This window comes from Triturus cristatus, chromosome 3_1 (assembly GCF_964204655.1).
Source record: "Triturus cristatus chromosome 3_1, aTriCri1.1, whole genome shotgun sequence".
Lineage (NCBI taxonomy): Eukaryota > Metazoa > Chordata > Amphibia > Caudata > Salamandridae > Triturus > Triturus cristatus.
In genome coordinates this window covers 653,570,378-653,583,656 of record NC_140583.1, presented here as the reverse complement: position 1 = coordinate 653,583,656, position 13,279 = coordinate 653,570,378, and the positions used below count along the sequence as shown (strand labels likewise).

Genomic DNA, 13,279 nt, shown 5'->3' with positions numbered 1-13,279 from the left:
CACCAGTGCATTCACCACCACCCCTCCTCAGCTTGTCTTATCCACACCACCGACCAAAACGTAATCAAATCTTATGAACGTGACTGCTTCCCCTTTTGGCACTGGGTATAAAGGAAGCTCTCCTTATGTCTGAATTTGGATTGCCTGATGTCTTCATTTCCTTCTCTCAGTCTTCACGTCATCGGGTTCTGGAGGCGGCCTTCACCCTCAGGGTTCCATCGCTTATGGAGTTCACCTATACTTTTAAAACATAGAGGAAACTGTATTCAATGGGGTAGTAAGATATTCATTTTCAAGATATATTTATTGTAACTACTTCTTCCCAGTACAGATTTATGTGAAGAACTAAGGGGCATATTATCAAGCGGCAGCGATAATTATCGCTGGCCGCGCTTAGCGTGAGATTTTTTATCGCCGGCTATCGCTGGAAATTATCGCCATGCTAGCGCTGTATTAACAACGCATAGCGCAATGGTGATAATTATTCCAGCGATAGCGGTGTTTTCCATGGAACATCGCTGGTTTTCCAGCAATGTTCCATGGAAAACGGCGATAACCTTGCTAATCCACCCCAATGTAAAGTATAGGTAAGTCAGCATTTTATCAGACGTTAGTTTTTGGCGAAAACCGCGGTTTTTGCCAAAAACGAACATCTGCTAAAATGCGTGGGCCTCCTTGTAAATATCGCGATGTGCACATCAGCGATAATTTACAAGCAGTACTGCCCAGTGACGCCCACTTTGCATCTCATTAGAGATGCAAAGCGAGGCGTCTGGAAAACGTGTGCTAACATGCGCTAATGCATGTTAGCACCCACTTGTAAATAGGGCGATAGTTTTATCTCCACTTTTTTGGCTTTTAAAGCAAAAAAGCGGAGATAAGACCCTTGTTGATATGCCCCTAAGTGTGTTATGTGTTATATTAGAAATTTGTACTCCAATGCGGAATTTTCCCATGCTAGGTTTTTTCCTATACCGCCAATCAAAAGTGTACAACAAGCCAGCCATAGTCCTTAAATGACCGTGGAGTGCCTGAAGAACCAGGTTTTCAAATTCCTACGAAACAGCACTTCCGAGGGCTGCATTCTGAGATCCAGGTGCAGAAGGCTCGACATTTTAGCCACAAGCAGACTAAAGGATCTGCCACCCAGACGAGCTCTGTGAACTTTGGAAATCATCAAATTAGCTGTTCCAGATGATCTAAGACTGTGAGTGGGCCGATAGAGTTTAATCACGGGGAACAAGAATCGAGGACCTTTCATGTTTACAATTCTATGACAGAAATATAAGGCTTTGAAGGCCACTCTAGACTGCATAGGGAGCCAGAAGAGCTTTACAAGAGCCGAACCCGGAGGGGAGCGCCTAGGAATATTACGTAGCATACTGGCAGCAGTATTCTGCACCCTCTGCAACATTCTTATTCTTCCCTTAGAGACCCCAAGATAAAGAACATTGCAGTAGTCCAGGCGAGACACTATCAACGCCTGGATGATTGTTTTCTTGGCTGACACTAGCAGCAACTCTAAGATTTTCTGAAGCATCTTCAAGATGGCAAAGCAAGTGCCAGCCAGAGACGAAATCTGGTGGTCAAAGGACAGTGCTGTGCCAAACTAAACCCCCAGATTTTTTATTTTAGGTTTGGAGACCGGGACCAGCCCAGTTCAGGAGGCCACCAAACAGAGGACCAAATGGATGGTTGCTTACCAACCACGATAATATCAGTCTTTCCAGCATTTAGTTGCAAGCTGCTGGAAGTCATTCATTTTGCCAGGTCCACCAGGCATGCTCTAAACTTAGGAGCAGTGTCAGCTTCGTCCTGTGCCAGGGTGATAAGCAACTGAGTGTCACCAGCATATGAAACCGTCTTCATCCCATGACACTCAACTACGTCTGCCAGAGGACGCATATAGACATTAAACAAGGTCAGACACAGAGCATGAAGTGAAAGTTATTTTAAATGATCGATTCATCATTGTGAATCAATTTTCAGAGGAGAAGTCACTTTGAATACTTGTCTCACTTAAGTAAGGTCACTATTGCATGAAATGAAATTGATCCGAGATTCTTTCGGCCTTGACACCTGGAAGCACAACAGCACAACACCAACAGCACAACAGCACCAGTCTCTGGGATTCTGAAGACATAAACAATGCACTGGCACTATTTGGAGTCTGTTTTCCACATAGATGTTTCAGAAAATTTGGGTCAAGATTAAACACATTACTCTGTTGTCTGAATGATGTCTTGCAGTCTTTAATCTGAAATTCTCAGGTTCTCTCCTCTAGGATCTCACTTTTCTCTTGCTCTTCCTCGCTGACTGCCCCTAGCTTTCTCTTCTCACTATTCTCTTGCTTTTCTCCTCTATGGATATCCTTACCGCTTTCTTCCAACTTTTCTCTTGCTCCTTTACTATCTGACTGTCCCTCCCTTTCTCTTCTCACTTTTCTCTTGCTCTCCCCTCTCTGATTGCCTTCGGCATTTACAGTCACAGTTCCCTTGATCACTCTCGTCTCTAACTGTCCAATGCACTTTTTTCCATAGACCCTGATCACTCAGCAGCGGTTGGACCTGGTGTTTGGGAGTGAGAAGCAGTGGGCTCAGACCTCCTTTGGGGCATTATGCAAGCAGAACGTGGGGCAGGCCAGTGAGGATGCCCAACTTCAGTCCAAGCAGTTCTTGGTGCAGTACTCCATCGGTCTTCTGGGCACCAGGATGAAACCCAAAGCAGGTAAAAGAAACGTATGTAATTTAATATAATGTGGATTTGTAGAGCCGCAAAAAGTGTGAGGGTATCCAGGCGCTGAGTAGGTGTGGGTTCTGCTAGAAGGATCAGTTGAAGAGCCAAGTTTTCAGTTTCTGGCAGAAATCCATAAGTGACGCAGCTGTCCTGATGTGCAGGGGGAGGTCGTTTCAGGATTTGACTCCCAGGTAAGAGAAGGCCTTACCTTGCGTCTATGGATACAGGGGTTTGGGTGAGCATGAGTGATGCACAGTGGAGGTTCCTGGTTGGTTGGTGGAAGTGTAGACGGTAGCTGAGGTCAACATGGTTGTGAAGTGCCTTGTAGGTGTGGTTGAGCATCTTAAACTGGCAGCATTTCTGAATGGGAAGTCAGTGTAGTTTTCGGAGGTTACATGTGATGTGCGTGCTGCGAGTAAAGCTGATGATTAGTCTGGCTGCGGCATTTGGATGCTTTGGAGCTTGTGTAGCAGGTTTGCGGAGATGCCGTAGTAAAGGGTGTTGCCGTAGTCCAGTTTGCTTGTGAAAAGCAGGCGCAGGTGACAGCATTGATTTGATGTTTCATGGTGAGGTTGGCGGCCAGGATGTTGCCCAATTTTCTGGTGTGTTCGGAAGGGAAGAAGGTGAAGCCTAGTTCTGTGGGCAACCAGGTGGAGTCCCAGGGTGGGTTATTGCTGCCAAATATCAGTACTTCTGTCTTGTCAGCGTTGAGTTTGAGGTAGTTGTCTCTCATCTAGTTGGCCACGTTGGTCCTGCACATTTTGAAATTACTTTTGGTGGTGTTGGTGTCTTCTGAGAGGGATAGGAGAGGGATAGGATAAAATGGGCGTCGTCGGAGTAAGAGGTGATATTAAGTCTGTGGGTCCAAATTATGCTTACTAGAGAAGTCATGTATACGTTGAAGAAAGTGGGGCAATTTCGCAATTGAGCCAATGCGTCTTCCGGTCAGAAAAAAGACTACGTGAGAGCTGGTCCTTGCATTCCAGTTTCTTGGCTTCTGGAGATGAGTATGTTGTGGGAGACTATGTCGAAGGAAGTGCCAGAGAGGTACAGGAGGTTTGGGGCAACAGTGTGGCCTCAGCCTAATATGATGTGAATGTCATCTGAAGCTGCGATGAGGGCCATCTCAGTGCTGTGGTTGCTGTGGAAACCTGATTGCAAGCTCTCCAGAAGTTCATGGTGTTCAAGGTAGTGGTAGAGCTGACAGTGAAGGCCTTTTCTATGACTTTGACTGGGAATCGGAGCAGGGCTATGTGGTGGTAGTTGCTGAAGACTTTGGGGCCTGCGTATGGTTTCTTGAGGAGCGGGGTGACTTCTACATGTTTCCAGGCATCCGGGAAAGAGGCTGTAGTGATGGAGGTGTTGATGACGGTTATATGTGCCATGCTTATCGTGGGTCTCCCTAGGTTGAAGATGCGGTTGAGACATCTGTGGGTCTGTTTGGGCCCTGAGTGGATTTATGCCATTATAGCCACTGTGTCTTTGTTGGTCATCGGGGTCCGCAATGTGCGTGGGGTGACCTTAGTGGTGGAGGTCGGAGGTGAGGTAGGGTGTGGTTGAGGGTCCAAGTTAATGTAGATTTTAGATATTTTGTCATGGAATAAGTCAGAGAGTTGGTTGCACAGTCCTTCTGACGGGGTGATAGAGTTGTAGCTGACTACCGGATGGGTGAATTTCTTAATGATAGTGAAAAGTTCTTTGTATTTTTTTATTGCTGGCTTCAATCCTCTGGGCCAGTGCTTTCTTCTTGGTCTCTTTCAGTTCATGGTGGAGTGAGGTCTTGTTGGCCTTCCTGGAGGTGGGCTTTTGTGAGGCTCTCCATTTGTTTTCTAACTGTTTGCATCACCTCTTGGGCTCTTTGAGTGCGTTGATGTTCAAGCTCGCGTGTTTGTTTCTCCTCTTCTGGTTGGCATTTATGAGGGGTGTGCTGGTGGAGATCCAGTGATTGAAACTGTCTATGTTTCTGTTGGTGTTGTTGCAGAAGATAGGGGGGTGGAGCTGGAAGGTGTTCAACCGTGCGACTTCGATCACCTTCTTCCAGTTACAGTTGGGGGTGCGTAGCCTCTCTGTCAGTGTGGTGGGTGTGGCGAGATGTTGAAGTGAATGATGAAGTGGTCCGTCCAAGTGAGGGGAGAGATGTGACTAACTTTGATTGTGTCACTGAAGGTAAAGATTGGGTTCAGGGTGTGTCCTGCAATGTGCATGGGCCTTTTCATGAGATGAGTGATTCCGATGTTTTGTAGGCTGTTTTGATTAGGTCTGTGGTGTTGGAATCTGCAGCATCATCGAGATGGAAGTTGACATTGCCTAGGAGTAAGAAGTCTTTGGAGTTTATGGGGAATGGGGTGACGAGATCGGTGAGGAGGTTGCTGAAGTTGCTCCAGGATCCAAATGTCCGCTATGCGAGGATCCCCCTGATGGTGGTTTTGATGTCCATCTTGAGCTTGAAATGTTGAGGTTCTAAGAAAGTAGTTTCTGGGTTACTGATGGCAGTGCATTTGATGGTGTCTCTGTGGATGATGGCGGTGCCACCACCTGGCTTCATGGTTCGGTCCTGGTGCAGGATCTTGTGGTACCTGTAATTCCAGAAAGAAAACTTTAGGACCAAGGGACACTCTCAGAGACCTCAGATTCATCAAGAAGCTTTTAAGTCCCTGGCGATTCTAAGAGTGATCCTCCTGGCCCAAATTATCACTCAGAAGTGTATCCATGCTCTTCTGTGCACTATGGGCAGTAACTTGTCTGTGGTACACAGCGCATGATAAGCCATAGCTAAAAGGTTGTTCGAGAGGGGCAATAAAAACAACTATTTTTTGGGGGGAAAAACCTGCAGTCCCTGCAGTAGGGATCTTACCAGGGATCATCACTTTAGGAGCCAGGTAACATTTTAAAAACACACTGAAAGTTTTTCAGCTCAGGCATTCCACCGGGCGCTATTTGTGATGGAACATCATGGATTACAGCAACATCGGAAGCAGGACATACATTAGGTCCAAATCACTTTCAAAAAAGGCCCCCAAACCTCAGCCTTGAGCTGTGGTGAAGTCTTGAAGTTAGACACTATGGAGCTCATTACGAGCCCTATATTATTTAGGCTGGGGCCAGATACGGTGTAACAGGCCCCATCGGGATTACCAGATGTGCTGTGACGCTGCCAATCAGTGTTTTTCACCCTCTCACTTCTGCTACTGAAGTGCCTCGGTGAAATAATGTAGAATTACTGCAGGGACCGAGTGCTGCATTTTGAATTCCCTAGTATTTATCAATTTTTTAGGGGACTATTAGAGTTCAATTTCTAATCCAGGGTAATGCCCGAATGCGTGAAAATTATCAATTTTCATGGTGTAGGAATTCGATTGGGGAGGAATGTCGGGCCATTATGCAGCCCACTCGTAATGGGGCCCTCAGAGTTGGGCTCCCTGTTTGTTTGTTACTAACCCTTGTGTTTGAAGTCTAGCACTTTGTCCCCTCTGACTCACATTAATGCATTGGTCCAAGTGTTTTGATGTCTGCAAAGTGCCCCTCTGCCCTGTCCTCATATATTGCCCCATAGGTTTGGCGTCTGCCTGTTTCCTGCTCTGCTTGGTTGTCATACACTGACCCTGGTGTTTTGCTGTCTAAGCAGTTCACTCTCTGCCAGATCATCAGAGTGTGGCAATGGCTTGTTTCTATCCACATGCTGTCCTCTTTGCCTGTCTCTCTCCTGTTTGGCGTTCACGCTTGCTGTCTTTTACTAGTCTTCATATAAAGATGCTGGTGTTTGGAGTTAATGTGGGGCATCTCTGGCTATCCTCTCTGGTGTTTGGTGTGGGCAAGAGTCCCCTCGCCTTGTCATCACAAACTGACCCTAACGCCGACACTTATAATCTGGCAGCGCAACCTTGTGTTTGGTTTCTCCACAGGGCTAATGCTTACATGTGCTGCCGTGAAAGCCACCGTGCCCTCAGCGTGGCCACCTGACATCCTGGCTGACATGCCCACTGACGAGTTCAAAAACTGCTTGGAGGCACTGGGGCAGGATGAGCATTTATCTCCCAGTGACCTGTCGCTGCTGCTGGCCAGAGTGCGCGTGGTAGGTACTGTCACCTCTATGGATGTTAAACTTTTATTAAAATAGCTGTCAATAAAAATAGCATTTTGAGCCTCACATGGGGGCTTACAATCTTTTTCGAAGTGGAATATAAGGTTCAGAGACTTTGGACTCCCAGAAGATAGACAGAGGCGGATTGGCATAGTGGTACTTCAGAGAGGCCGGCAACTGGCGGCTCGTGGTGATGGAGAGTGTGTGTCAGAGGACAGCTCCCTCTCCCTCCCATACCTTTTTCCATTGTCCTGCTCCAGTGTTTCATGCCCTTCCACAGAATTCTGGAGGTGCCCTTGTAAACATTTGAGATCATGATAAGTCATTCCTCTGTGTTCATAAGACCCATCCATCCATGGTGTTATTTAAATTCACTGTGTACTCATGGTAGAGGCATTGTTTATAATCACACTTTGGTTACAGGAGGCCGATATTGCAGCATTTCTGCAAAACCGGCCCCAGCAACCTGTTTTTATAAAAATGTTCAACATTTCGGCCACCGTATACACATGCATTGCAAACAGATCATTAAGTAGTTGACGTGCAGTGGAAACTGTGTCAGTGAGCATTCCATATCAAACATACTCGCAAGTGTGACCGAAACTGTAATTTGCAACATATATAGGGCTGAAATGGTTATATAGAGGTCCTTGACAATGGTTATTAGTTTCCACTTGCTGCCAGTAGTGCTCATTTATACAGTGTGTATTGGCGCTATAGGTCATCGTTACATATTCTCGAATGTATTATGGAGGCGGTAATAATGTAGCAGGGCAACTCAAAATATAACAGGTGGGTGCGTAACTATGCTGAAGCTTTCTACCGATTCCCCCCTTTTGCGTGCTTCGTGTATTGTTTTACGCAGCGAGTCCTTCAGAATGTGTATAAGGGATAGTGTTAGGTGATGCGTGCTCCCATTTATTGTCATGTCTGTTCACTCCATGTCCTGGTTCATACCCTTCCTGCACTGAGAGTGAGTTCCCCTATGCTGTGGGGCTTTCCGAGGATATGGTTTCCATATTGGTGTTATGAATGTGTAGTAGCGCAGTTAGCATCACATCCCAGCTTACAATAAGTGGGATCTGGCGTATACCCATGGTGTCTTCTCAGTGAAGTGCAATGCCTTCGGCCTTGGCCCATGTGAGCAGTATCTGGCACATGCATCAAATCTTTTTGCGATCGCAAACGGTGCGATTTGCAAAAATCGGCCATTTGCGATCGATGCGTCAAGGGTCAAGGCCCTCGCAATTTGAGAATTCGCAATTAATTGCGAGTTCTCAAATTGCGATTGCATTTAAGGAATCGCATTTTGCAATTCCTTAAATGCAATGCAAGAACCACTTTGAAGTAGCGATTTCACTACTAGGCGGCATAAATTACCATGAAGTTGAACTTCATGGTAATTTACAAAAACTTTGAAAAATGCACTAAAGTGCATTTTTCAAAGTTGTAGGTTACACACACACATGTCCTTGGGACATGTGTGTGCGCAACATTTGTGCACAGATCAATTTCAGGGGTGCAACAGGAAGTCCTTTTGACCCCCTTGCACCCTTGAAATTGCATGAGCAATTTGCGAGTATCAATTGGTACTCGCAAATTGCGCTTGCAATTATCTATTAATTCCTAAGGGCCTTTAGGCCCATAGGAATGAATGGGAAGCTATTCCTTGTTTGCGACTCGCTATTTGCGAGTTGCAAATAAGGAATGTGTAGGAATCGCTATTATTATAGCGATTCCTACATGCATAGGATTTTGCGAGTCCTTAATTGTGAATCCTTAATATTCGCAATTAAGGACTCGCAAAATCCTAGCTTGATGCCTGTATATGAGGTAAGTCTGTTTTTTCCCATCTTTTTGTGATTAATCTCTTTAGCGACCACCATTCCAAAGTCTAAAAACCTGGAGGTCACGTTATTGTTTTGGCTTCTGCGATAGAGATGCAGGATGTAGAAGTGCCAGTCAAATGGTAAACTGCGTTCCGTGCAGCGAGTCATTCTATCAGCGACTTCCTCCCTTGTAGGCACGCAGGTGTGGGCGGCCCCACAGCATATGTGTTAGCTCTGTGTCCCTAAGGGAGCAGCAGGGGCAGGCGGCATCCGTACCGTTGAAATATCTATTGATTTTGGAGGGTGTAAGAAACGCCCTTTGCGTGACATAATACTGTATTTGACGTAAGCGCATATTTCTGGGGATGTGCACAGGACATTGGAGCACTGAGGTCCGAGGATAGCCAGACAGACAGAAATATATTACTCTTTTTTTCCAGATGCATAACATTTTTTAAGTTGTCCACTGGGAAAGAATGCACGTTAATAGTAGCCAAAAATATGATGATAACTCAAGTTGCTGGACAAGTAGAAAACCAGCTGACACCAATTGGCAGAACACGACAATGACTATGTTTTCAAGCATTTTCCTTTTCTGTTCCACGGACATTCACTCACATTTTGGCAAGGGGGCATGGTACTCTTGTGGTCACAATAGCCCATGTTCAGACCGCCATGCACTAAGTCACTCCAGTCAAGAATACAGTCAGGAATTTTCCTTTAGCAAGCAGTGTCACTCTAGCTAGAGCTCATGTTTCCAATCTCACAGACCCAATGAAGCAGCTCATAAAACACAAAGGGCAAAGTTAAACACCCAAGCTTGGAAATTACAAGTCCTGTATTTACTGCAGTCATCACTTGGCCCTAGAACAGCTGCCAGAGAGAACTAGTGGGTTTGTCAATGTTTATTTAGGCATGTTACACAGCAGCACAAGCTGCTGTACAACATGGCTTAAAGTTTTTCAAAAAAGCACTATGATTCGGCCAGCGTTGACTGCATCATAGGGCTTACTTTTTAATTATGAGCCACAGCCGCTTGTGCTGCTGAGTACCATGTTTTTAACTAGTTGCGCCGCTGAGCGCTGTGCAGGCGAAACCTAAAAACTTGTGCATTTTGTGCCCAGAAGATCTTGGGAAAAAGTCAATTTGATGTAAATCAGACTCAAAAGTGCACTGACCATTGAAAAAAAAAACAGATCCGGTCACATAATTTTATGACAAGTGTTGGACTACTTTTGCAATGAAGATCACTTCAGGTCAATATGAACATAATCAGAAAGAGATATGTGTTTTAAAAGAAATATTTGTCACACCTCTTCAGATTGTTTTAACAAGCGCTTGTCTGTAGAGCTGCAAAAAAATGTAAAAACAATAAATGCCAATCTTTCCACACATTTTTTAAAACAGGTTTCACTGTTACACAGTAAGTCCTGTGGTATCATAATATATTGGGTGCAATCAAAATGCATAAGGGTGCAGGAGGTGTAGATGGCCCTACGGAAGTAACTTTCCTCAGTTTGTGAGCTTACACAGTCTGTACCTCAAATGATTATGCTGTTGTTTGCTTTCGTGTTCCTTCCGATCATCTGTAAAGCGCTCTGATATGGCATGTTTGCGCTGTTTGAAACTTTACAAATAAATAAATAAATAAATGTAAAGCACATAATCAGGCCCATAATATGATATTATTTTAATCTCTACGAGACCCAAAATTGGTCTCCTTGAAAGCATGAGAAAATATTAGAGTCACTGTAAGCCATGTTCCTCACTTGAGGCCGCTACTTCTCCACCCTGTAATCCTCAAATCTCAGTCTGAAATAGCACTAGTCACCCGGCAGAGGGCTCAAGGTCGCAAGCAGGCCTCGGATCAACAGACTGTAGTAGTTCCAGCTACATATAGCAGGCGTCGCCCCTTGCTGAGCGACGCCCGGCAAGGAACACAGTTGCAGGATGGTGGCACTGCTGACTAAGGATTTATAGGACAGTGCCTCAGAATCCGAGCCGGAAGATCCTCAGAAGCTAATCTGCAAGGTGTCCACCTCTGGACAGATCCGGCAGAGGGTGAGGAGAGCTCCAGTACTGGGGTGCATCTAGTTCTAGGGGGCGGGCGGGAGGGCCAGGGTAGCGTACAATTAACAAGAGGGCAAGGTGTAGTATACAGGATATGTCATGCTTGGTACCGACGCAATGATAAGTCAGAATAACTGAGGGAGACGCGGCAAGTTTGAGAGACATGAGTAGAGGCAGGGGAAAGGGCAAGTTGAATAGAGGCAGGAGCGAAGGGCATGCTGAGAGGATCAGGACATGCTGAACAGAAGAAAGGGAGTGATAGCTGGTGAGAAATGTAGCAGTGTTTGCTGAGATGCGATGTTAAGAAGGAGGACATGCTTCAGAACAATTGGCGTGGGCATGAAAAAAAGACAGCAAACAAGCACGCAAATGCATTCAGCCAGGGGGAGATTAGATAAAGGTAAATGGTAAACGTTGTGCACGGGAAACCTTATATAAGAAGTTCCACCATGCAGATTTAACAGTAGTTGGGCCGGGGGAAACAAATAGGAGACACAAAGTCTGAACAACAGGAAATAGTATGCTACAACCAATAGAAACCGAGGAAAAATAAGTGGCAAGCATACAAACTGATCAAAAGTAGGGGTAGGATATAAGCTCTTTTAATATATACAATGCAATAGATTTCGCAGGCAAAACCTAACAAGCATTTACAATGCAATGGTCTCGGCATTGTTAAAGTTAGAGCTGTTGGCATTGCTCATGACATTCTTGTATGTTTTTGTTTTTAAAACATTGTAAATAACAATGCCGTTTCTTTAAATGTCAATAGCTTAATCACTCTCCAATGCGAGACCTATTGCATTTGCACCCACACACAGAGCCACCCACACAGAGCCACCCACACATAGCCACCTACACACACAGAGCCACCTACACATACAGAGCCACTCACATAGAGCAATCTACATACAGAGTTACCCCCACCACTCACATAGAGCATTCTACACACAGAGTTACCCCCACACACACAGAGCCTCTCACATACACACACAGAGCCTCCCACACACACACACAGAGCCTCCCACACACACACACAGAGCCTCCCACACACACACACTGAGACTCCCACACACACACACACACACAGAGCCTCCCACACACACACAGAGCCTCCCACACACACACATAGAGCCTCCCACACACACACACACAGAGCCTCCCACACACACACACACACAGAGCCTCCCACACACACACAGAGCCTCCCACACACATATACGCTACAGCCAGGGCTTTAAGAGGGCTGGGTCTCACCAGTGAAGAGCATCAGCAGTTTTTTAAATGGGGCCTCGAAACGGGTCTCTATCGGGAGAGACCCCATGAGACGTGTCCGGGAGGTTTCGAGGTCTCAACCATCTGAGTACCTGCTTCTGGGACGGCGCATGGTCCGGGTGCGCGCATTGTCTGACCACCCGAATACCTGCTTCTTGGGGGTGTGGGCAGGGAGACTCCTGTAGCGTGTCCGGGGTTTCCAGGGTCTGAAGCGCACGTGTTCCAGCTTGTCGGGGTAGAGACAGCCAGAGGCGTGAGATCTCATAGTTTAACCCGATGGTCAGAAATGTAAGTTTAATTCCAACAGCATCCTCATAGTCGCCCACATTTTCGCTCTCAGGGTCCGTCCCTGCTACTCAGAAAGTCGGTTTTATATCAGTACGGTTGGCAATTCGCCCAGGGGCACTCGCATGTCTTCCAAACCCCCGGGCACTGTACTTCGTGGGGATTTAACTACCCATGTAAGTATGACACATAAAGATTGTCTTTAATTGTATGGTTTGGCCGCTAGTATTATTGGGGGTGGACTCCTCGAATCCACGAGCACGCTTTACAGCCACGAATTCTTTAACAAAACCTTCACGTGCGTTGTAAGAAGTCTCGTGGGTGGGAAAAATGCAAACCCAGTGAAAGTTTAAAGATGTATGCACTGTACCACCTTATCACGTTCAATTCCGCAGCTCGTCCGGGGTCGGGAATCCCGTGCATCCCTTGCACGCTCACTTCAGCGCCTAGACGCCTTGCACGCTCACTTCAGCGCCTTGTCAGGGGTCGTACATAGGATACGGACAATATAAACACATACACCACTCTTTGCAGTGTCTACAGTAAAAGGTGTAAAGCAGAGTGTGAGTATTCGAACTACAAGAATACAGTTATCGGCGAGGCGTGGCTGTGCCTGTGTTTTGGAATCGAGTGGTGTGAAGTGCGTGCTTGTGTGTGTCTGTCTTTAGTGGCGTCCGCTGGCCGCAGCCGCTGGTTTCACATTACACAGCTTTAGGACCCGAGGCTGCAACCTGGCAGGACGCAGACGTCTCAAGTGTCCCACGCCAGCGGAGAGTACAAAATACGAGTTTCTTTTGCAAATCTACAAATTCCAGAATGTACCGGGGTAAAAAAGTCTGCCAGTTTCAAGGGGACGATTCGCAGAGTTTTTAATGCACTGAGATCGAGTTTATGTGCACAAAAAGGTCAACTAAGCGTTAAGGTCGGATCTTCTGATTCAAAGTGTCGGACTCTGCGAAAGACAGGAGTGCGTGCCTCGGTCTCTCCAGGGTGAAAACCGGAA

The 13,279-nt window shown here is 46.2% G+C and overlaps 1 protein-coding gene across 1 annotated transcript in view; it reads left to right on the top strand.

Annotated features, from left to right (window-relative positions):
• The window catches only part of LOC146860745 (uncharacterized), a 317,920-nt gene that overhangs the window by 243,465 nt on the left and 61,176 nt on the right, over window positions 1-13,279 (top strand). The window contains exons 18-19 of the mRNA XM_085646168.1: window positions 2,541-2,727; window positions 6,639-6,808. Of these exons, the coding sequence (XP_085502294.1) occupies window positions 2,541-2,727; window positions 6,639-6,808 (357 nt within the window). The remainder of the gene's footprint in view (window positions 1-2,540; window positions 2,728-6,638; window positions 6,809-13,279) is intronic.